Source organism: Coenobita brevimanus, chromosome 50, assembly GCF_032717465.1.
Source record: "Coenobita brevimanus isolate Jiangsu-jjx chromosome 50, ASM3271746v2, whole genome shotgun sequence".
NCBI lineage: Eukaryota > Metazoa > Arthropoda > Malacostraca > Decapoda > Coenobitidae > Coenobita > Coenobita brevimanus.
In genome coordinates this window covers 14,329,237-14,353,751 of record NC_137003.1, presented here as the reverse complement: position 1 = coordinate 14,353,751, position 24,515 = coordinate 14,329,237, and the positions used below count along the sequence as shown (strand labels likewise).

The 24,515-nt window shown below is 41.6% G+C and overlaps 1 protein-coding gene across 1 annotated transcript; it reads left to right on the top strand.

The window, feature by feature from the left end:
• Positions 1–10,310: 10,310 nt before the first annotated feature.
• LOC145399868 (venom carboxylesterase-6-like) lies at positions 10,311–19,434 on the top strand. The gene is made up of 2 exons (XM_080272449.1): positions 10,311–10,356; positions 18,743–19,434. Exons 1-2 carry the CDS (start codon positions 10,311–10,313, stop codon positions 19,432–19,434), a joined length of 738 nt encoding a protein of 245 aa, XP_080128575.1.
• The last annotated feature ends 5,081 nt before the right edge of the window (positions 19,435–24,515 follow it).

Below are 24,515 nucleotides of genomic sequence, written 5' to 3'. Positions count from 1 at the left end.
CTGTTCCTACATTCCCACCGAAACTTTTCCTTCGTGTTCTCATCATTTCTCAGCTCATCAAAATCATATTTACTGTATTACCTCCTGTACAATTACCATTAACTTTTCTCTTAAGTTTTATTTTAATCTTTGACACAACAAGCTGATGATCACTACCTATGTCTGCCCCCCTCCTTACGCAAACATCTTGTAGATAACTCCTATGCCTTCTGCTAATTGCAATGCGGTCAATCTGGTTACAATATTTACCACATGGTGAAATCCAAGTAATTTTATGTATTTTTCTATGCTTAAATATAGTTCCACCAATCGTAAGGTCATTTGCCAAACAAAAGCTTCCAAATCACACCCTATTTTTATTTCTTATACCAACACCCTCCTTACCCATACAGTCTTCAAAGCCATCACTATTACTACCATACATACATATATATTTATATTGTATATACGTATATATACAGTACATATATATGCACAAATGCATATATATATATATATATATATATATATATATATATATATATACTGTATATATATATATATATATATATATATACTGTATATATATATATATATAGAAGGAACACACATTACACTTGCGTACATATACAGAAAGATTTGACACTCCAGCCGGGAATTGAACCCGAGACTTCTAGACAGAATTCCTGCACCCTTTCCGCTACACCACGGAGCGATAAAAGTTATGGCACCTGAATTCTATGAAAAATCAAATAAATCTGTTATGAGAAGTTATTTTTCAATCCCAAACCATAGAATGCTGCATATTTCAGACACATCAGGATTTTTCCTTTTCCACCTAACTTGGCAAGTGACAGCAGTTTTATTTTACTCCACCCAGTACACAAGTGTCATCCTATATACTCGTATGCTGGAAAAGTGTCTGACTTCTGTCTAGAGGTCTTGGGTTCCATTCGCTGCTGAAGCGTCAAAACTTTCCACATATGAACGCACGTGTAATGTGTAGTTTTCCAACATGTATAGGAAGACGCTTGTGTACTGGCTGGGATAGATTAAAACTTTTTTAGTATTTGCCGACTTGCATGGAGCTAAAAAAAAAAAAAAAAAAGATGTGTCTGAATATATATAATTATATGGGTTTAGACTGAAAAGTACTCTCCCATAATGGCTTGATCTGGTTTATCATTGGCTTCAGGTGGCTTGGCTTTAACTGCGCCGCGGTGTAGTGGTAACACTGCATGACTTCAGTCTGCAGGTCGCGAGTTCGATTTCCGGTTAGAACATCAAAACTCTCCATCTGTGTATATATGTACTTCATAGTATATATTTATATGTACTTTTACCTAGATATATATGAATATATATATATATACTTACATTTACAGTATATCTACATCCGGACCCTCTTTACCACCCTAGGGCAGGGTGAGGAGTAGCAACGTCCAGACAGGCAAAGTTTGCCCAATTCGGTGGGCCAAGCTTCCATTCACTCATCATTCAAGCCCTCTAAATCCTGAGTCCATCAGATAGGCCAAAAAATATTTCACCACATTCAGTAGCTTCACATATACCTAGGCTATCTGACAGTGCCAATCCAAATGCTGTCAAGTTGAAAACGGGTGCCAAACCCCTAGTCATGCACTCCAGGCAGCTCGAGCTCTTGTCAGTCGCTTAGCCACACAAGCTTCTATACCTACCTTCCTCACACACTCATACACCATATCCCCTCACCTTTCTCTTGGCTTACCTCGCCTCCTCCCTTCTTCAAATTCGATAAAATGTACCTTTTTCACCACTCCATTGTTATCCATTCTCTCCACATGACCATTCCTTCTCAGTACACTCTCTCCGATTCTGGTGCCCACAGACTTCCTTATTCCGCAACTTTCACGAATCACATTATTCTGTACCCATCCACTCTCTGTACTCCACATACATTCCTCAGCAGTCCCACCTCCACTGCTCTTACTCTTGACTTTTCATTTTCATGCCCCACCATAGTCTCACATTCGTATTTTAAAGATTTATCTTGTTTTTTTAAATAACAGAACAGAGGAAGGAAAAACAAATGAATAAAAAAAATAATCCATACACAAGATTACTGTCCTCCATTTATAAAATGCATATAACAGTTGGACTTCAACTGCTGTAGGTTGAAGTCTGGAGGGAAACAACTTTGGGGAAGCGAGTTCCAGAGAAATGCAGTTCAGGGAATGAAAGAATTCTGACAGGTAGAAGTTCTGTAATATGGCTGAGTGACGTTCTAGTCATGACTGCTGCCAGATACCCGTGTAGCACGAGGGAAGGCATGGAGAGGTGGCACAATGGATGCAACTTCAGCTGAGCATTTGCCATAGAATTACCTGTAAAATAATGCCAGGGAAGCAACATTCCTTCTTACTTGTAGGGGAGGTAGTGTATTTATGATAGTAGGACTTTTAATAATTCCAGCAGCTTTGTTCTGAAATTTGTCTAGTTGTTTTAATGCAACCTCTCCACATACACTCCACAAGGGTGAGCAATAGTCAAGCTGAGAGTGCACATGACTCTTACAGCTAACTGCTCGTCAGTGAAGTTACGGATTCTGTACAATAATCCAAGTTTCTTTGAGGCGGTTTTAGCAAGTGATCTGACATGAGAGGTCCAGCTGAGGGCATTGTTAAGTGAGGCACCGAGAATTTCAGTACTTTTGGAGATTGGAATATTAGTAGCATTGAAGGTGTTATCCGAATCTGGCAATATCTATCTATTAGTAAATTGTATATGTTTGGTTTTACTAACATTAAATGAGACAAGGTTGTTTTGTCCCCATTCATTGATCATAGATGTCTTGATTTATGGAGATGGCTGTACTGAGTTGAGAGTTAGAGATATTAGACTTTGTAAATTGGTGTCTGAGTGTGAATGAACTATGAAGTGTTGAGTCATGCATATGAATGGATGGGATTGTGGGTGACAGATAGATCATTAATATGAACCAGGAACAGGGTTGGCGCCAGAACTCATCCCTGTGACACACTGGTATTAATTGAGTAGAAATTGGAATATACATCATCTACTTTTACTCTTTTCTGTCACTGAGATATGAGGAAAGCAGAGGAACAAAAGATGTTAGTCCATTGCAAGGTAGTTTGGTCAGCAGGGAACGGTACCATACTCTGTCGAAAGCTTTAGAAATATCAAGGGCTACTGCATGAGTTTCTCCATGTAGGTCGATTGACTGATGAATGGTATGAGCCAATAGACTGTGTATGTCAATGGTGGATCCTTCGTGGCGAAAACAATATTGTCTATCACTAATTAAGTTTTTAGATTCAAGTTAATTAACTATGTGTTTATTAGTTAAAATTTCAAATACTTTACCTAGATGGCACAAACACTCCCTCATGTAATCCTCGTGCAGCTGCAACACTCAAGCCTGTTTCTTATTAAAGCCTTCATAGCACCAGCTATTTCTCTTCCTTGTGTCACTCTACTTTCCACTCTCTTTGCACATTTTCCTCTCTTTTCTATCACTGTAACTATCTTAATTTTCTCCCCAATTCCAGTCTTTCTCCATTCTCTGTAACGTCACACAACGAGTCACCCTCTCTTTCAATAACCATCGCTTCTCTTTTTTCTACATTTACTCTCAGGGCATGACGCTCACAGACATATACAAAACTCTGCACCAGTCTACCAAGCTCTTGTCCGGTATTTGCAAGCAGCATTGCATCATCAGCATACAACATATATATATAACTATACAATTATACACACACACACACACACACACACACACATATTTATATATATATATATATATATATATATATATATATATATATATATATATATATATATATATATATATATATATATATATATACCTAGGCTGCTTCCCCCAAGGAAAGGGAGGTAGCCGAGACAGGACGACTCACTCTCCATTTACTCATCCATTCAAACACATTCATTCGCATCTTAGCCCCAAAGGGGAGAACGGACAGATCCTCACCGCATCACACCGCACAAGGGTCAACTGCGCAATGCAATCAGTGACATCCGCAGCAGGGCCCGACAGCAGAACTGGTTTACCCCTGCTACATCATAACAGACCCATCCCCTTACCCGCACCTGACCTGACTAGCTGATCAGACCAAATGCGGGAGAATATCCCCTCAGGGCTGCGTCATCACTTATTCATTCACAATTTCTCTCCATTTATTTCTGTCACGCACAGCCACTCTTCCTTGCTCAACAGACATCCCTCTCGCATCCAGCGCTCTCTTCACACTGTCCATCCATCCTATTCGTGGTCTCCCTCTCAGCCTTACACCTCTCACATCAGATCTAGTTATCTTTTTCACCAATCGTTCATTATCCATTCTCTCCATATGCCCAAACCATTGCAACACCCTCTGCTCAGCTCTACCAGCCATCTCCCGAACAACTCCAGTTCTCCTTCGCACTTCATCATTTCGCACTCGATCCATACGCGTCACTCCACACATACTCCTCAGACATCTCATCTCCATTACATTCAAACTTTTCCTCTCTGCTACACCCACATTCCATGTTTCAGCCCCATATAATGCAGTCGGTACCACAACACCCTCATACAGCCTTCTCTTTACATCCATTCTAAGCGAACGACATTTAAACACTTTTTTCATTCCTCCCAGCACCTTTCCTACTTCATTTATTCTAAACTTCACTTCTGCATCTATTCTTCCATCCACAGCAACATGTGACCCTAGATATTTAAAACAATCTACCTCCTCAAGCAACTCACCATTCAAAACTATATTCATCCCCCTACCATCTATCAACCTCGTACACTTCATCACTTTACTCTTATTCTCATTTACTTTCAATTTCCTCCTTTCACACACCCTTCCAAACTCCTCTACCAACTGTCTCAATCTCTCCTCTGAATCAGTCACCAGTGCAGTATCATCTGCAAACAGCAGCTGCTTCAGATTCCACTCTCCTCCATCAACATTTACCAGACTCAGACCACCTAAAACTCTTGCATTCACCTCCCTTACAACACCATCCATGTAAATATTAAACAACCAAGGCGACATTACACATCCCTGTCGCAGCCCCACTCTCACGGGAAACCAATCACTCACAGCATTTCCCACTCTTACACACGCTCTACTATTTACATAAAAACTTTTCACCCCTTTTAGTAACCTACCATCAAGTCCATACAATCTTAAAACAGTCCACAAAGCCTCCCTATCAATTCTATCATACGCTTTCTCTAAGTCCATAAATGCCCAAAACACATCCTTGCCTTTCGCTAAATACTTTTCACACACTTGTCTCACAGCAAACACCTGATCAACGCATCCCCTCCCTCTCCTAAAGCCACACTGCTCATCACTAATCACTCCCTCTGTACCCTCTCTAACTCTCATAATTAACACTCTACCATACACTTTACCTACAACACTCAACAGACTTATACCCCTAAAGCTAGTACATTCATACTTATCACCCTTGCCTTTATACAATGGGACCACACAAGCACTTGCCCAGTCAATTGGCACCATACCTTCCTCAAAGCACATATTCAACAATCTTACTAACCATTCAACAATAGTCACTCCACCACCCTTCAGGCATTCCACAGCACACCCATCCATACCTGCAGCTTTCCCTGTTTTCATATCCTTTACTGCCTTCTCCACTTCTTCCTTCGTGATCAAAGAATCATTCAACTCTCCCAACACATTTATTCCTTGCACCCTTCCATCCGCCACAATCTCAGCCACCCTTTCCTCCTCTACATTTAACAATCTTTCAAAATACTCTGCCCATCTCTTCCTTACTGCATCCATCTCAATTAACATCCTTCCATCCTCTGCTTTTACTCGTTCTTCCTTCCCAGACTCTCCCTTTCGCACCCTTTTCACCTCCTTCCAAAACATTTTCTTATTCTGTTGAAAATTCTCTGTCAGCCGCCTACCTCACCTCTCATCTGCTGCCACTTTAGCATCACGCACAGCCCTTCTCGCTCTATTCCTCTTTTCCTTATACCTTTCATATGACATCTCATCCTTCCTCTGCAGCCACACTTCATATGCCCGTCTCTTCTCAGCCACAGCCATACTTACTTCCTCGCACCACCATTCACTTCCTTTTCTTACACCACCACCCACACGTCTCACACCACACACCTCTTCTGCATGCCCCACCACAGCACTCTTAAACAACTGCCATTCCTCCTCCACACTACCATTTTCCCGATCTTTCACTGCGTTCCACTCATCTTTCAATTTCTCGTGATACTCTATCTTTTTCTCTCTTTTATCCAACTCACTCACTTTCAAAACCTCCCTGCCACACCTAACCCTCCTAGCTCTCACCCATCTCTTACCTACTCTTAAATTTCCCTCCACCAGGTAGTGGTCAGACATACCTCCACCCTCCCCTCTCAAAACTCTCACATCCAACAATCTTCCTATTACATTCCTAGACACAACCACATAGTCCATCAAGGCTCTATCAACAACCCTTCCACCCTCCTGTCTCACCCATGAATACTTATAAATATCTTTCTTCTCAAACAGCGTATTCCCAATCACCATCTCTCGCTCAACACACATCGCTATCATTCGTTCCCCATTTTCATTTCTTCCAGGCACACCATGCATACCAACTACGCCTTCAACCGCTACATTTCCCACTCTAGCATTCAGATCTCCCATCATTACCACATTCACATTCGCTCCAAAACTCTCCAGACACTCATCAACATCATTCCAGAAAGACTCCCTCTCTTGTTCATCCCTTTCACTACCAGGCCCATATGCACTCACAAACACCCACAACTCACGTTCAAATTTCGCTTTCACCCACATCAGTCTCGATGACACCTCCTTCCATTCAATCACACACTGCTGTACTTCCGGACTCACTAACAAGGCCACACCTTCTCTTGCCCTTCCTCTATCAACACCTGACAATCTTCCATTAACACTTCCAAACATAGATTCCCCCTTCCCTTTCATCTTCGTTTCACTCATAGCTAACACATCCAACTTTCTTCTCACAAACATTCTCCCAATCTCCTCCCTTTCAGCCTCAATCGTACTACATCCACGCACATTCATAGACCCAATCTTCAGGGTACGGGGATAACTCCATCCCCCATCCCTTTCTCTGGCCTGTCTCTTATATATATATATATATATATATATATATATATATATATATATATATATATATATATATATATATATATATATATATATATATATATATATATATATATATATATATATATATATTGTTATGTCCCAGTCCCCCACTGCCACAGGCTCCAACAGCAGTAGTATAGTACAGGAAGGACGTTGCCCAGCGAGTTGTTGGTCAGCCTTTAGGTGTGCAGTACACAGATCAGTTGAGGTGAAAATAAACACCAGCTCCTTAATGTTCACTGTCTTTATTTTCCAAGGAATTCCACGTAATGCTTTTCAACTTCGTTGTTCTCACAAGCACTGGAGCTATACACACTTTACTAACTGCTGTTGCACTTAATGCTTAATAAAACTTCACAGTTATTACACTTAATGCTTGACACTTCACTGTTTTCTCAAGTTCTAATGATATACAAACTTCAATAACCCGTCACTGTTTGCCATTGTTTTCACAAGTACCAATAATATACAACCTTCACTGACACTGACACTGCACTACACTCAAACCAAAACCGACTGCACTTCATCAAACTGACCTGAAACCCGACTAAACTCCAAACCGACTGACTGACTTACAAATATCTCCCCCATCTTATATAAGCTTGCATTAGTCGAGAAACGTCTACATTTTACGAGTATATTCTCGACGGGCAACAGTTGCCAACTCAGACACATCAAAACATGCAGAGATGTCTCACATTACATAACACTCTAAATCATTTACCTTACGAACTTAAACTACATAATTTAACAAGCAATCTCTTAAATAAAACATTACAGGGAAAAAGAGCACAAAAATTAATGCATAACTTACGAAACAACTAAGCTCACGAACACCAGGCAAACTGGCAACTTTGACTCTTACCGAAACTTACGGTACGTCTCAAAGGTACGAGACCACCTAACTGGCAAATCTCCCTTCATAACAATATATATATATATATATATATATATATATATATATATATATATATATATATATATATATATATATATATATATATATGTGTGTGTGTGTGTGTGTGTGTGGTAAAGTGTGCTTTTTCGTAAACTGAAGAACGAGGGTTCGCGACCGGCCAGGGTAATAACCTTTGGGAGCGTTCTTCTGACCACGTACTGCTTGGCGGACGTAAGGGGTGCTGTGGTTGAACCAGTGTCACATACTATAAAGTATGCTTCCACCCAGTCAGCTTGCGCGGGCCGACTACACTTGGTTCACAGACTACACACATATCCAAAGCCACTCTAACACTGCAATTACACTTATAAGCACTTCTCACACTACATACAATCTCCACCAGACAGCCTAAGCCACTTATAGTCCAAGAGCATTAGCTCAAATATAGGTCAAAGGTGGAATAAATTAGTAACAAGCTGAAAATTTGCACAGTGGTCCAGGAAAGTGTCCTAAATAACATACTAAAAGTCCCCAGTGATCCTGCTTGAGGAATTTTCACAATTCAAGATGGCGTCCAATATGGCTGCCGATATCACTTTTCGATAGGATCTTTACAAATAAGAATAATTCAGACACAAATACCGTCACAATTCGAAATTTTAGTCACAGTTAATACAATAGAAACATATATATGATGATTTCAAGCAAGCAAATGAAAAATTATAAAAAAATAAGCACTGTATAAACCATAACTGGATATTTTATGACTGAAAGAATATATGTTTCATTCTCCTGTACTCTAAGCTATAACACTTCATGTATCAAATATCTCAATACTACAATAAAAACAAAGTCATATTGTACCTAGATTCCCAATAATGACAGTGGCACAAAGACAACATTCTACATGATACAAACAATGGGATGACACCTTAGTCTTGTTAGTGAAAATAATCAACAAGGTCATCATCAATATTAACTTCAGTTTATGTTGGTGTTGTGTTTCTGCATGTAAGGCCATTACATTTGCTACACATTGAACTACAGAACAGATCAAGTTTCCTGCATCCACATGCCATTCAACCACAAGCGTCTTCCTTACAGCCACACGATACTACATGAAGAAGGGAATCTGGTGCTATGGGCTTTTCAGTTTCCACTGGTGTTAGAATACCATATTGTGATTTCCAGCCCCATTCTTCTGGAGGTAAGTGATTGCCAAGCCATTCTTGAATGGTATCATATGTGCGATGTACATGCTGCTTTGCAGCTGCACTAGTCGGAGGTAGACGTGCAAGTTCAAATGTTGATGACAGGGAAGCCTTACTGATTGTCCTTTTGTATGCGATGTGGCGATACTTGTCCAGAGATTCATACTTGGCAGCACCATACAGCTTCAACAAAAAATGTTCTCCAGCTGACTTCACTTCTTCATGCTTACTTTGAGGGTTTGTGAAAGTATCTAAATTCTGGCACTGTTTATTCTTGTGAATTACATTGAATGCCTTTTGTTTGCCTTGACGGTAGATGGCAGACACCGTGTCACACCTTGCTATAGCATGGAGAAGCATAATGTGTTTACTGGTGTCTCCAATTGCTTGCTGAATTTCATTTACATCATAAAGCATGACTGGATTAAGTGAACATAACATGTAGATCTCCTCTGAAGGTTGTGCCTGGGCAACCATCATGACTAGCAGATCCGTGTCTGTTCCAACAACAGTGTCTGTTCCAACAACAACTGGTAACTCTTCATGTTCAGCGATAGTGAGCGCTGTTGTGATGATGAGTGAATCTACATCTGCCTCAGCCTGCTTTACACGAATTCCAGCTGAAAGCATACCTTCACGCATAAACTGAATTAGTCTGTTTTTGTTATTACTATTTGCCAAAAATGCTGCTTGGGTGGTGGTTGTAGGCATGTTTTCCTCAAACATAATGTCACGAGATGTTGACTTTTGTGCTCTGCTCCTCTGCTCACATGCCTTTGTGGATATACTATGCTGTAACCATCAAATACGACTGTGGATCCAACACCAAAGTGCTTCAGCACATATGTAATGTACCTATGGCAAATGTCCTTGTAGGTGGATTGCTGTGGCCAAGTAACACTATGGAGCAGATGACCACCATCTACAAGAAAGATACTAGTTGTGGCACACTGGAATGCAGAGTACTGTGTGATTTCAGAATGTTACCCAAAGTGCTCTTTGTGGCCTTGCGCATTTGACCATCTTTGAAAAATGAAGGTGGCTGAGGAGCAAGCTCATGTGTCAAGAATTCTGCCATGTCAGAACTGTTATTCAAAACACATGTAATCCTTTTGAACAAGAGACTGGAATTTGTAACTGAGGTTTGCCCTCTGACATTGACAGATGTATCCTTATCACCCATTGTCTTTACTCGGTCATTCCTTCCAAGCCTTATCTTTGTGAATGGCCATCTTGAATTACAAAAATTTCTCAAATGCGATTCATGGGGACTTTCAGTATGTTATTTAGAACACTTTCCTGGACCTCTGTGCAAATTTTCAGCTTGTTACTAATTTATTCCACCTTTGACCCTAATACTCCTGGACTATTAGTACAGATACATTAGCTGTGCTGTTTACTTATCACCTAATTCTACTGACTATCAAAAATTCTTCGACTATCTTACTTCTACGATGGAACACATTCTGTCCATTTCTCCTTTCCCTGAAATCTCCATTCTTGGAAATTTCAATGTTCACCACCACTTTTGGCTCTCCTCTCCTTTCACGGATCCACCTGGTGAACAAGCCTACATCTTTTCTATCCTTAATGACCTAGAGCAGCTTGTACAGCACCCTACCCGTATTCCTGACCGCCTTGGAGAGAGCTCCAACATACTTGACCTCTTCCTCACAACTAATCCTTCTGCTTACTCTGTTAATCTTTTCTCTCCGTTGGGCTCCTCTGATCACAACCTTATTACCTTAACCTGTCCTATCACTCCGGTACGGCCTGTGGACCCTCCAGGGAAGCGTAGTCTGTGGCATTTTGGAGCCGCAGACTGGGAGGCCCTCAGGCAGTACTTCTTTGATTTTCCATGGAATGATTATTGCTTCCATGGCCGTGAGCCATCTGAGTGTGCCTTGTGCATTACAGAGGTTATTCTCTCGGGCATGGAAGCATACATTCCTTTCTCATATCCTTTGACTAACGCAAGAAAGCCTTGGTTTAATCACGCTTGTTCTAATGCTGTCCGCAACAAGGAGAAGGCCTACAAAAGGTACCGGAGCCAACCCACCCCTGAATCACATCGTCTTTACGTTTCTGCCCGGAATCGTACTAAGTCTGTTCTTCACTCTACTAAAAATAATTTCTTCCATACTAAATGCTCTCAACTCTCCAACTCGAATTCTTCCCGCTCATTCTGGCACCTTGCCAAAAATCTTTCTAACAACTTTACCTCATCATCCTTCCCTCCTCTTTTCTACTCTGATGGTTCTGTAGCTATTTCTTCTACTGATAAAGCAGATCTCTTCGCACAGACTTTCTCCTCCAATTCCACCTTAGACGATTCCAGTGCTGTTCCTCCATCATTTCCCCTCTCTGACTTCCTCATGGCTGACATTAAAATTTCTTCAGTTGATGTATTTTCTACCATCACTAGCCTCAGTACTAACAAGGCATATGGGCCTGATGGGGTCCCTCCTGTTGTTCTCAAGAATTGTGCTTCTGTGCTTACATCCTGCCTAGGCAAACTCTTTCGCTTTTGTCTGTCAACTTGTACCTTTCCTTCTTGCTGGAAGTTTGCTCCCATTCAGCCAGTCCCAAAGAAGGGTGACCACTCCCAACCCTCCAACTATCGTCCAATTGCTTTAACGTCCTGTATTTCAAAAGTTTTCGAGTCAATTCTTAATAGAAAAATTTTAAGGCATCTTTCCTATCACAACCTTCTTTCCGATCGTCAGCATGGGTTCCGTCAGGGACGCTCCACTGGCGATCTTCTCACCTACCTTTCAGACTCCTGGTCATCCTCCTTTCGGGACTTTGGCGAAAGCTTTGCCATCGCACTTGACATCTCAAAGGCTTTCGATCGAGTCTGGCATAAATCTTTAATTTCCAAACTGCCCTCCTACGGTTTCTATCCTTCTATCTGTGCCTTCATAGCTAGTTTCCTTTCTGGTCGTTCTATAGCCGCTGTTGTAGACGGCCATCGTTCTTCTCCTAGATCTATCAACAGTGGTGTTCCTCAGGGCTCTGTCCTATCACCAACTCTCTTCCTTTTATTCATCAGTGATCTTCTAAGCTGTACATCTAACCCTATCCACTCATACGCTGATGACTACACCCTTCACCTTTACATTCGGTTCCCGCAACGCCCATCTCAACAGTTACTTCAACAAACAAGGGATGAGGCTATGGCACACCTAATGTCTGACTTGCCTCGTATCTCTGACTGGGGTAAAAATAATATGGTTGTCTTTAATGCATCTAAGACTCAGTTCTTACACCTATCAACCCGACAAAATCTTCCACAGGTATACCCACTAATGTTTAATAATATTCAGCTTAATCCTGCATCATCCTTGAACATGCTTGGGGTTTCATTTACTCGGGACTTATCTTGGAAAAATCGTATTACATCTCTTGTAAAATCTGCTTCCAAGAGATTGGGTGTGCTAAGCCGACTCCGCTCTTTCTTTACCCCTGCACAATTGTTGACTCTATACAGGGGTTTTATCCGCCCCTGTGTGGAGTACAACTCTCATGTGTGGGGAGGCTCCCCACATACAGCTCTTCTCAATAGAGTGGAGTCAAAGGCTTTTCGTCTCATTAACTTTCCTCCTCTTACTGACTCCCTTCAACCTCTGTCTCTTCGCCGCTCTGTTGCATCTTTATCTCTTTTCTATCGCTACTTTAATGGTCACTGCTCCTCTGAACTGTCTGCTTGCATTCCTCCACCTCTATGACGGGCGCATAGCACCCGTCTGGTAGCAAACTCTCATCCCTTTTCTGTCCAACTCTCTAATGCAAGAGTTAACCCTTACTCCCAGTCTTTCATTTATGCAACAGGTCAGCTCTGGAACTGTCTCCCTCTGTCTGTATTTCCTGCTGCCTATGATCTCCAGTCTTTCAAACGCAGTGTGTCCAGGCATCTCAAAATGATCGGATCTTGAATTTAGCTCTCTATTGTATTTTGTTTTTCTCTTGGAGGGAACTGTTACTGCGGCCTCATGGCCTTTGGTTCCTTCTTCCTCGCATAAAAAAAAAAGAAGAAAAAGCTGTATCGTCCCCACTTCGGTCGGGATAGGCCGGTTCTGCAGTGGACACTCAACCGGCTGATGAGATGAGTTGATTTTATATATATATATATATATATATATATATATATATATATATATATATATATATGTGTGTGTGTGTGTGTGTGTGTGTGTGTGTGTGTGTGTGTGTGTGGTGGATGCGGGCACCCATCGTCCACTCACTTAATGTAGGGATGCTTTATGGTCTCTACACTGAGTGACAAGCTAAATGGTTTCCTGTACCCAGGAAACCATTTACTGCGCTGGGTTAAAACCATATAACCGAGATTTCTGGCAGGGTTAAGTGTCCCCCAGATTCTATCTGAAGTCACTTAATCATGCCAGTTGTTTCAGAGAGCCTCGGAGGGCCCAATACCTGCCCAGGGCCCCAACCAAATTGGCAGATTCACATGGCCATGTAGAATGTGAGAGGTGTAAATGAGGAGAGCAAGAGGGTGGAAGTGGTGAGTGTGTCCAAGAATGCGAGTTATGCCATGGTGGCATTGTGTGAAACAAAGACGACAGGGTGTGAAGTGGAGGAGTCAGAGGGTGTGAAATGTGCATGATCTGGCATGAATGGGCGAGGAAGATGCAAAGAAGGAGTTGCTTTGTTGATGAATAAGGTGTGGCAGAGTGGAATGAAAGATTGCGCATGTGTCACCTCGAGGTGTATGTATGTCAAGTTCAAGTTTGAGAAGGTGAATGTGGAGGTAATTGTTCCGTATGCACCATGTGAGGACAAGAGTGAAAGACAAGTTTTGGGATGAGCTGGATGAAGCAGTGGGAGAAATTCCCAGGAGCTATATAGTGATTGTAATGGGAGATATAAGTGGAAGAGTAGGCACTGGTCCTGAGGATGACATAATGGGTTGTAATGAAGTACCAGGAGAAAATGATAATGAGGAAATGACTGAAGGATATGTGTCAGGAAAGGAGGTTGTGCATTTGTAACTCGTATTTCAAACACAAAGATGCACAAAAATATCCATGGTATAGAGGGAACGAGGATCTTGTTGAAAGAAGCCTGATTAATTAAGTGCTCGTAGAAAGGTCGATGCTGGAAATGGCTGCTGATGCGAGGGCCGTGAGAGGACGATGTGGAGGTCTGTCAGATCTTATGATTGTGCTATGCAAGACCAATCTGATAGAAGTGAGGTGGACCGGGCGAGAGAGGAGCAGTCAGGGAGAAAGACTGAAAGTCGAGAAGCTGAGGATCAAAGAAATGGCAGATGAATACAGGACCAAAGTAGGGGAATGAAATGGATCTGGACAGCCTGTGGAATGCATATAGGGATTCCTTAGTTAGAAATGCTAAAGCGGTGTCTGGTGTGGCATGAGTAACAACAAAGAAGAAAGTTACGGCATGGTGGGATGAAGAGGTTAAGAGACCAGTGGAGGAAAAGAGGAAGAAGTGGCTAGAATGGTTACAGGACAGGGGTTCAGTTGAAATAAGAACTGAATATAATGAGAGCAAGAAGCACGTAAAGAAACTAGTGAGGAGGAAAAAGGAGGTAAATGATGGTCTAGGAAGAAAAATGAATGCAGACTACTCTGAAAATAGGAAGTTATTCTGGAAAGAGGTGCGGGAATGTAGAAGTGACAGAAATGTGATGGAGTAAAGGATGTAAGTGGTAGATTATTAATCCAAGGGGACGTGGTAAGGACCGATGGAAAGAATATTTTGAAAGCCTGATGAATGGGAATAGAGAGAGCAGAGCGGCTGTAAACATGATTGGTTTGGGGGGTTTGAAGAGAAGGAAGACAGTGCAAGGAGACGTGACACTCGCACAGGTGAAGAGAGCTGTAAAGCGGCTGAAAAATGGGAAAGTAGCTAGGGTTGATAAGGTGTATACAGGGATGATTAAGTGTAGTGGAGAGAGCGGAATGAAGTGCTTGTTGGATATCTATAAAATGGCATGGATGAGTGAAACTGTGGCAGCAGAGTGGAGAAAGACTGTGATTGTAGCGCTGTACAAAAATAAAGGTGAGCGAAGAGAGTGCAAGAATTATCGTGGCATAAGTTTATTGAGTGTTGTAGGGAAGGTATATGGAAGAATTATAATAGAGAAAGTAAGAGAGATATCAGAAGTCCTAGTGAGTGATGAACAAGGTAGCTTTAGAAGTGGCAGAGGATGTGTTAATCAAATATCTGCAGTGACACAGATAGCGAAGAAGGCTTGTGAGAAGGACCATAAGGTGTTTATGGTATTCATGGATCTGGAAAAAGCATATGATGAAGTGGACAGAGAAGGATTGTGGAAAGTTTTGCGCATACGAGTATCATGGTAAGCTGCTAGGTGTCGCCAAGAGTTTTTATGACGGTAGTGAAGCATCTGTAAAGGTTAATGGGCATATATGTGAATGGTTCACGATCGGTGTGGGCTTGCGACAGGTTGTGTGATGTCCCCATGGTTGTACAATATATACATTATATGGATGGGGTGCTGAGAAAAGTAAGAACACGAGTAATGGAGAGAGGGATAGCTTTCGTAATGAATGGTGATGGTTGGAATATTTCAAATTTGTTGTATGCTGATGATTCAGTATTACTTGCAAATACCGAACAAGAACTTGGTAGACTGGTGCAGAGTTTTGCTGATGTCTGTGAGCGTCGTGTCTTGAGAGTAAATGTAGAAAAGAGTAGAGTGATGGTTATTGAGATAGAAGGTGACTCTCAGTGCGATGTTACTGTAAATGGAGAGAGATTGGAATTGGTGAGAGAGTTTAAATACATGGGTACAGAGATAGAAAAGAGAGGATAATGTGCAAAAGAGGTAGAAAGTAGAGTGACACAAGGAAGGAAAGTAGCTGGTGCAATGAAGGCCTTGATAAGAAACAGAGGCTTGAGTGTTGGAGCTCCACGAGGCTTACATGAAGGAGTGTTAGTGTCGGCTTTAATATGTGGATGTGAGACTATGATGTGGCATGAAAATGAAAAGTCAAGAGTGAAAGTAGTGGAGATGGGACTGCTGAGGAATGTATGTGGAATACAGATAGTGGATAGGATACGAAATAATGTGATTCGTGAAAGATGTGGAGTGAGGAAGTTTGTGGACACCAGTATCCAAGCGAGTGTACTGCGGCGGTATGATTATGTGAAGAGAATGGATAACAATAGTGGTGAAAAAGGTGTATCTGAGCGAATTTGAAGGAGGGAGGAGGGGATGTAGGCCAAGGATAAGATGGAGAAATATGGTGGATGGGTGTGTGAGAAAGACAGGTTTGGAAGTAGGGGAGGCTAGGGAACTGACAAGAGATCGAGCTGGCTGGGTGAATATTGTAAGGAGAAATGCTTGATCAGGGATTTGGCACCCCTTTTTAACATGACAGCGTCCGGATTTACTCTATTGGATACGTTTATGTGAAGCTACAGAACGTGGTGAATGTTTTTGGCGTATCCGATACAGCCAGGATTCCGGAGACTTGAATGAAGAGTGAATGGAAGCGTGGCCCATTGGACTGGGCAAATTTGGGCTGTCTGGACATTGCTACTCCTCACCCTGCCCTAGGGTGGGAAAGGAGGTCCGGATGATAATGATGATGATGATTATGAGTATGATATAGATCTATCTATCTATCTATATATATCTGTCTATCTATCTATCTATCTATCTATCTATATCTGTCTATCTATCTATCTATCTATCTATATCTGTCTATCTATCTATCTATCTATCTATCTATCTATCTATCTATCTATATATATATATATATGTATATATATATATATCTATATCTATATCTATCTATCTATCTATCTATCTATCTCTATCTCTTTCCTTGGGGGAAGCCGCCTAGGTATATAGATAGATATATCTATCTATCTATCTATCTATCTATCTATCTATCTATATATATATATATATATATATATCTATCTATCTATCTATATATATATATATATATATATATATATATATATAATTACAAAGAGCAAAACTCCCTCTCATGGCCACCTTCCTTTACTGACTGTCCTCTAACAACTTGTAGTATATGAATTTTGCATGCTACACAATCCATACAAGTGAAAATATTGACTGCTATTTGGAGCAGATTAAAAATAAAATTACGTACAGATGGGTCCGTAATTTCCTTGACACCTAACAGTCCTCTTACGTACATTAAATCATATGCCACCACTTATGGACTAATACTGTATCACTCATACGGAATACATGCAGGTTCAGCCTTATTCATGAATATTGTGATTGCACTGGTGGCGATGGATTTTAGAGATAAGTTATGTCCTTTTAAAGAAATCTCAAATAGTCAAATTTTCCGTGTCATAATTTGGGCTCAACTCGTTATTTCAGTCAGCATTCCACTGGTTTGCCGGTTGACCTTCCTTGTTATATGAATTGGTCAAGTTACAGTAAAGGGGGAGTGGTATCTCAAATGCTCAGTCTGCATGTTAAATGAGAACCCACGTTGAGGACTTGCAATGAGTCCTTCCAGAGAGGGAAATGTTTTTGAACCATAACTCCACATCAGCAATAATGGCTCAACCAATACTTTTCGTGGCACACATTGTAAAAATACTTAGTACTGGAAGCTCTCCTTCTGGTAAAGCAGTGCAATACCAGTGTCTCCTAGAGTTTGGAGTTTCGTAGCACTTAGTAACATAGGTGGACAAAACCTTTGTCTAGTGTCTGTACTAAGGGCAAAACAACAGGTATCTCCCTTCGGATCACATACTCGTCCTAGCTATTCAAAAAAAGTGATCGCCACTGGTATTAATTACTAAAGGAAAATGACTGCAAGCATTTTAGACTTTCTAGTATTTTCTGTTTAGTTTTTGTGACTTCATAAGTATGCTATCATAAAATCATCAGCAAGTACACATTTTTATATTCATGTAACTGATCATGAAATATTATTAATCTTTTCTTCTCTAAATTCAATGCCCACGGATTCTGCAAGCATGATTCCTTGGCTTAAGACCGAGGCTTTCATAGATCCTTTAAGGTTCTACCGAGTGGCCATTGAAAATGTCCCCAGAAAGAACAAGTTCGTCCTTCTGTTCGTTAATGTTTAAGATTAACAGTCCTGATACGGCACACTGATAATATCACTAATTCCTACCGTAACCAAGACAATGATCTGTGTCGCATACTACCAAAACCAGACCTTCTTGCGTTCACGCAAGAATGGGTGCCATGTTTTTATCGGCGTGTGAGTGCGTGTATTGTGCGTGAGACAGGAACAAAGTTCATAGATAAGGTTAAAGTTTGACACAAGTGCCTTAGTACGAACAAAACAACTAAACGGGTTCCGATCTGAACTAGACAAAACTGGGTGGATGGCTGAGAATAGCAATAGGGGTGGCTCTTATGTTTTTGAGACCAACAAGTGAAAGCTCTAGGTCACATGACATAGTCAACTTACATGTTTTACCTGGTTTAGATCAAACTGACCTGGCCCTCGCTCTTCACCGTAAGGCAGTGTGGAACATGATGCTGAACATGGCTACACCGAGGGTGGATGGGGATTTTCTGCCAGAGCACCCAGCTGAGCTCCTCAAGAATGGGTCATTCAACAAGGTGGACATCATCATAGGTGTCAACAAGAACGAAGGAGCGCCAACCACTCTAGGTTTTATCTCTCACCGCAAGACTGACTATGCAATCCTGAAATTCAACTTCAGCAACATGGGGCCTCTGTCACTGATGATGGATGGCGAAGACGACCCAAAGTTTCTGACGCACCGCGCCTACCTGCACTACCTGTCCCTCTCAGACTTGATGGAGGGTGATGGTGAAGATATCCTGGATCCACTGACTGAGTTGTACAGCGATAGACTGGTGAGATCTGGGGTTGAGGACACTGCACATCTACACACCCTCGCTGGGCACACAGTCTTCCTCTACCAACTACACCATCGCGGACAACACAGCTTTGCCAACTTCCTAGACACCAGCCGTGGACAAAAGTATGTGTGTCAGGGAGATGAAGTGTTTTATATCTTCAATGGCCTCCTCGCCAACCACCCCATCACACGTCACGAGGACCAGCACGTCAGGCACATCTTGACGAGGCTCTGGAAGGATTTCGCTACGACGGGGCACCCCACTATACAGAACCCTCCCTGGGGGTAGGGGGGTTTTTCAAGAATACTCCCCCAGTATCCCTGCTTGTCGTAAAACGCGACTAAAAGGGTTGGCGGAGGGTTAGTGCCCCTCCCCGGAAAACTACTAACTAAAAAAACAAACAATAAGCCTCGGACAAGGACTGACCAAACGATGACGACCAAGGACCGGACAAAGGACATGGTTATCAGAACGTGGAATGTAAGGGGAGCGAATGATGAGGTGAAAGAGAGAGAGATTGTCCAGGTCCTTGAGGGTGCGAAAGTGGATGTATGTGGAATAACTGAAACAAAATGGAGAGGAGAAAGTGTGAGAGAATGGGAGTATGGATGGGGTATATGTGCAGGAGTAGGTGAGAATGAGAGGGCAAAGGAAGGAGTATGTATAGTTGTGAGTAAAAGATGGAAGAAGAGCATAAGACAGTATGGATCAGTTGGGTCAAGGATTGTGTGGGTAAAGTTGAAAGTTGGAATACAAATGTGGGCGATTGTGTGTGTGTATGCGCCAACGCAAGATCGTGCTAGAAGTGTGAGAGAAGAGTTCTGGACAAATGTAGAAGTGTGCATGGAAAAGTTTGGAAGGAATGAGAGAGTGTTTTTGATCTGTGATATGAATGGTAAAGTTGGGAATATGAAGGTGGATGGAATAGTTGGTGAGTGGGGTGTGCCTGCTGAGATAGATGAGAATGGGAGTGTGTTAGTGGACATTTGTTCTGGGATGGGGTTGGTGATAGCCAATACCCTCTTCAGGCATAAAATGATCAACAGGTATACATGGAGAGTGATGAGAAGGGTGGGTGGTGAACTGAATGAAAGGAAGGCAATGATTGATTATGTGTGTGTGGATGAAAGGATGCGAAGATGTGTAATGGATGCAAGAGTTTATAGAGGTTGGGGGAGTGCACTTTCTGACCACTACTTGGTGGTGGCCAGAATTAGAATGCAAGTAAGATGGAGGAATAGAAGAAGGGAAAGACTAGAGGAAGGAGTAGTTGCAAGGAGAGTGGAAAGGTTACAAGAGGATGAGAAAAAGGCAGAGTATAAGAGAGAAGTGGAGGAACGATTGGGCAAATATGAATTGGAGCAGATGGGAGACGTAGAAGGTGTGTGTAGGATATTTACGGAAGAAATATGTGCAGCATGTGATGTGTGTGGAAGGAAGAGAAGACGGAGGGGGATGCAAGGAACAGTGTGGTGGACTGAAGAGGTGAGACAGGCTGTGGCACAAAAGAAAAAAGCATACAATGAATGGATGAGAAATAGGGGCGTGGAAGAAGTTGAGAGGCGGAAGAGAGAGTTATATGTAGAGAGAAAGAGAGAGGTGAAAAGATTAGTAAGAGAGAGTAAGAAAAGAGTGGATGAGGAATTTGGAAGGAATTTGAGTGTAAAGTGGAGGGACTGTAAGAAAATGTTTTGGAAAGAGGCGAAAAGAGTAAGACAGGGTGGAAGTGAAGTTAGCAGGGGAGTGAAAGATAAAAATGGTAGATTACTAGTGGAGAAGGGAGAAACAGTACGCAGATGGAGAGAACACTTTAAGGAATTGTTGAACATAGAGGATGGAAGTAATGCGAGTATAAGTGGCTGGGGAATGGCTGGGAGAAGGAGGGAGATGAGAAGACAGGAAGAAATCAGTAGGATAGAAGTTGTGGAAGCAACGAAGAAAGTTAAATTGGGGAAAGCCCCCGGAATTGATGGAGTGTGTGGTGAAATGCTGAAGCATGGGGGAGAGATAGTAGTAGAATGGATGTGGAAAATGTGCAGATTGGCTTGGGAGGAAGGTAGAGTCCCGGAGGATTGGAAGTCAGGTATAATTATTCCCTTGTACAAAGGAAAAGGGGAAAAAGAAGTGTGTGGTAATCATAAGAGCACTTGTCTTCTTAGTATAATAGGAAAAGTGATGGTAGGATACCTATTGACAGAGTTAGAGAAAGAACAGAGGAATTAGTTGGAGAAGAACAGGGAGGCTTTAGGAAGGGAAGAGGTTGTGTAGATCAGATATTCATTCTTAGATCTTTAGTGGAAAAATTTCTAGAGAAGGGAAAGAAGTTGTATGCAGCTTTCATGGATTTGGAGAAAGCATATGACAGGGTGGATAGACAAGGATTGTGGAAAGTATTAAGAATATATGGAGTAGATGGGAAGTTGTTGAATGCTGTGAAGAGTATGTACGATGGTGTGAAGGCTGCAGTGCGTGTGGATGGTGAACTAAGTGAATTTTTCTCTTTGAAAGTTGGGTTGAAACAGGGATGTGTCATGTCTCCATGGTTGTTCAATCTGTACATGGATGGGGTAATAAAAGAGGTACAAGGTAGGGTAGTGGATGTTGGAGTGGCCCTGGTGAGAGAGGATAGTGTTTGGAAACTCCCTGTACTGTTGTTTGCAGATGATACTGAGTTGTTGAGTGAAGACGAATGGGAGCTGCAAGGCTTGGTGGATGAGTTTGGGAGAGTGTGTAAGAAACGGAATCTAAAGGTGAATGTAGGGAAGAGTAAAGTGATGGTTTTTGAGAGAGGTGAAGTCAGTGAATGTACAGCGAGGTTGGATGGTGAGGAATTGGAAAATGTGAGTACGGTTAAGTACTTGGGTAGTGTGATGAGTAAGGATGGAGGGTTGGAGGGTGAAGTGCTTGAAAGGGTACAGCAGGGAAGAAAGGTTGCTGGTTCTTTGAAAGCAGTGATAAGAAACAGAGAAGTGAGCATGGAAGTGAAAAAGTTACTACATGACAGTATTGTGATACCAACTCTAACGTAAGGAAGTGAAGCTTGGGCGTTGTTGAAAGGACACAAGTCAAGAGTGAGAGTAGTGGAAATGAGTTATTTAAGAGGAGCCTGTGAAGTCGCATGGAGAGACAGGCTGACGAATGAGGATATAAAGGAGCGTTGTGGTGTGGGTGTGGATGTGATAGGAAGCGTTATGAGGAACACACTGAGGTGGTTTGGCCATGTGGAGAGGATGGAGGGTGAACGACTGACGAAGAGAGTGTATGTGAGTGAGGTGGAGGGGGGAAGAGGGAGGGAGAGCCGAGGATGAGATGGAGGGATGGGGTGGAGATGTATATGAGAGAGGGGGTGTGTGAGTTGGGAGCAGGGCAGTGAAATGGCGGGGGACAGGGTGACTTGGAGGCGATTTGTCTGTGGCCACCCCAAACGGGATTGAGGCGTCTGGCAATAGATAGATAGATAGATAGATAGATCAAACTTGGCGATAACGTTTATGGTAGTACTAGGATAAATTTATTCAGTCTCGAAAACAGTCAAGGTCACAGGGCTAGGTCAATTCAGTTTTGATCTGATTAGAACTATACCTACTAGAACTGGTAAGGGTTAGGCAAGAACGAAGGAATTCAGTTTTGAGAACAGTCACTGAATGGTTTAAGGTCATAGGGGATGGTCATATCTGCAACCATGTGTGTATGTGTGAACAAAATAGCTAAAACACTTTGGAACAAATTTGGATCACATTAGGTAGATGAGATGAGGATCACTAAAGAGACGGACCTACTGTTTTTAATAGGTGAAAAGGTCAAGGTCATAAGGCGAGGTCAACTCAGTTTTTTTTTTTTTTTTTTTTTTCAATTTAGACCAAGCTTTGTGGAAGGATTCTGGTTAAGACGAGTATAAAGAGATTTTGATGTGGAAAATTATCGAAGGTCAGCGGCTCTGGGAAAGGTCAAATGTCACAGCCACTGGCAAAGTCATTTCAAATAGTTTTGATTAGCCTTGAACCAAAGTTCTTGGAAAGGTTAAGGGTTAAGAAAGAATAAATAAATCGATTTTAAGAGCAATTAGTCGAATATCAGGGTCACAGAGCAAAGCCGAATATTTGTCCCTTAGACCAGTTGGTGGGTACGGATGTTCTCTATGTTATGCAAGAATGATATGTAAGTGAATTTATTACCTAGCACTGGTATCATGATGGTCAGGATGTCGGACAGTTTTCTTTCTGGTTCAGAATCTAATTTAATGTAACTCATTCATCCAGTTAAGACCGGCTGAACTTAAGCAATTTTCATTCTAAAATTTGTATGATTTGGATTCTAAGGTTTTAATAAAGCCTCAGCACGTTCTCTGAATATATTCATTTATCATTCTTAGTACAAACCACAAAACTTCAAATATGGATATATAGTTCCTGTAAATATTTTTCGCAATAATTACATAGTCATATAGCAAAACAGCCATGGAACTTTTAGATATATACGCTTTAGGCACCTAATGCCTACAAGTTTAGCATTCGGAAATTACGGTGCCACTACATCTACTAATGCAGTTTAGTGTTGGGATTTGAAGAAATATTTATGACATATTCTAGTTCACCCTTACATCAATGACAAGAAATCCAACTACTGGTCTAATTACAGTAATGCATTAGGCAAACCAACAAATAAGGTGCAGACAGACATCAGTTGTATCAGTGCAGAATGTCCTGAGAAATCAGATTAAAGCTGACGTCTCGTCACTTACATTAACCCAATTCTGCCTAGGGTTGCTGCGTGTGGGATTGTGTAGTTGGTTTTGGTGAGGTTCTCAGTGATGATATCGTGGCTGGGGAACTCACGTTCCTTTGCCACGTCACAACACGACTGTCGGGGACAAAAATTAGCCTGCAATTTCACTTCGTCTACGTCATATTCTCCGTCATTTTCTTGCTCATCCAGCAAATCAGAGAGAATAATCTATGGGTAGGGAAACATATCAAGCCTCACACTGTTGTAGAATATTTGTAACAGCAGAAGAAAATGGGAAGACATGAACTATTAGGTCTCCACACTCTAGTAAGGAGACCAAATGAATTCCCTCCGTTTCCTTTTTTGATTTTCAGACACTTTAACTTGCTGACATTCCATATTTCTTCAGCTTGCTTCAAAGTTGGCACAAATGTTCACTGGTCAAACAACCCAAACGATTTTTCTTTTATTTTTATTTATTCATTTTTAAGGGACTAATGGGACCAAAATCAAACTATATAAAAACAGAAATATAGTGATTCTGAGTTCTTGTACACTCATTAATCATCATGGTAACCAGCACAGAGGCATATCAGTGTACTGTATCTGTGTAGAGACATTTCTGCATGCCGTTTGAAATACAG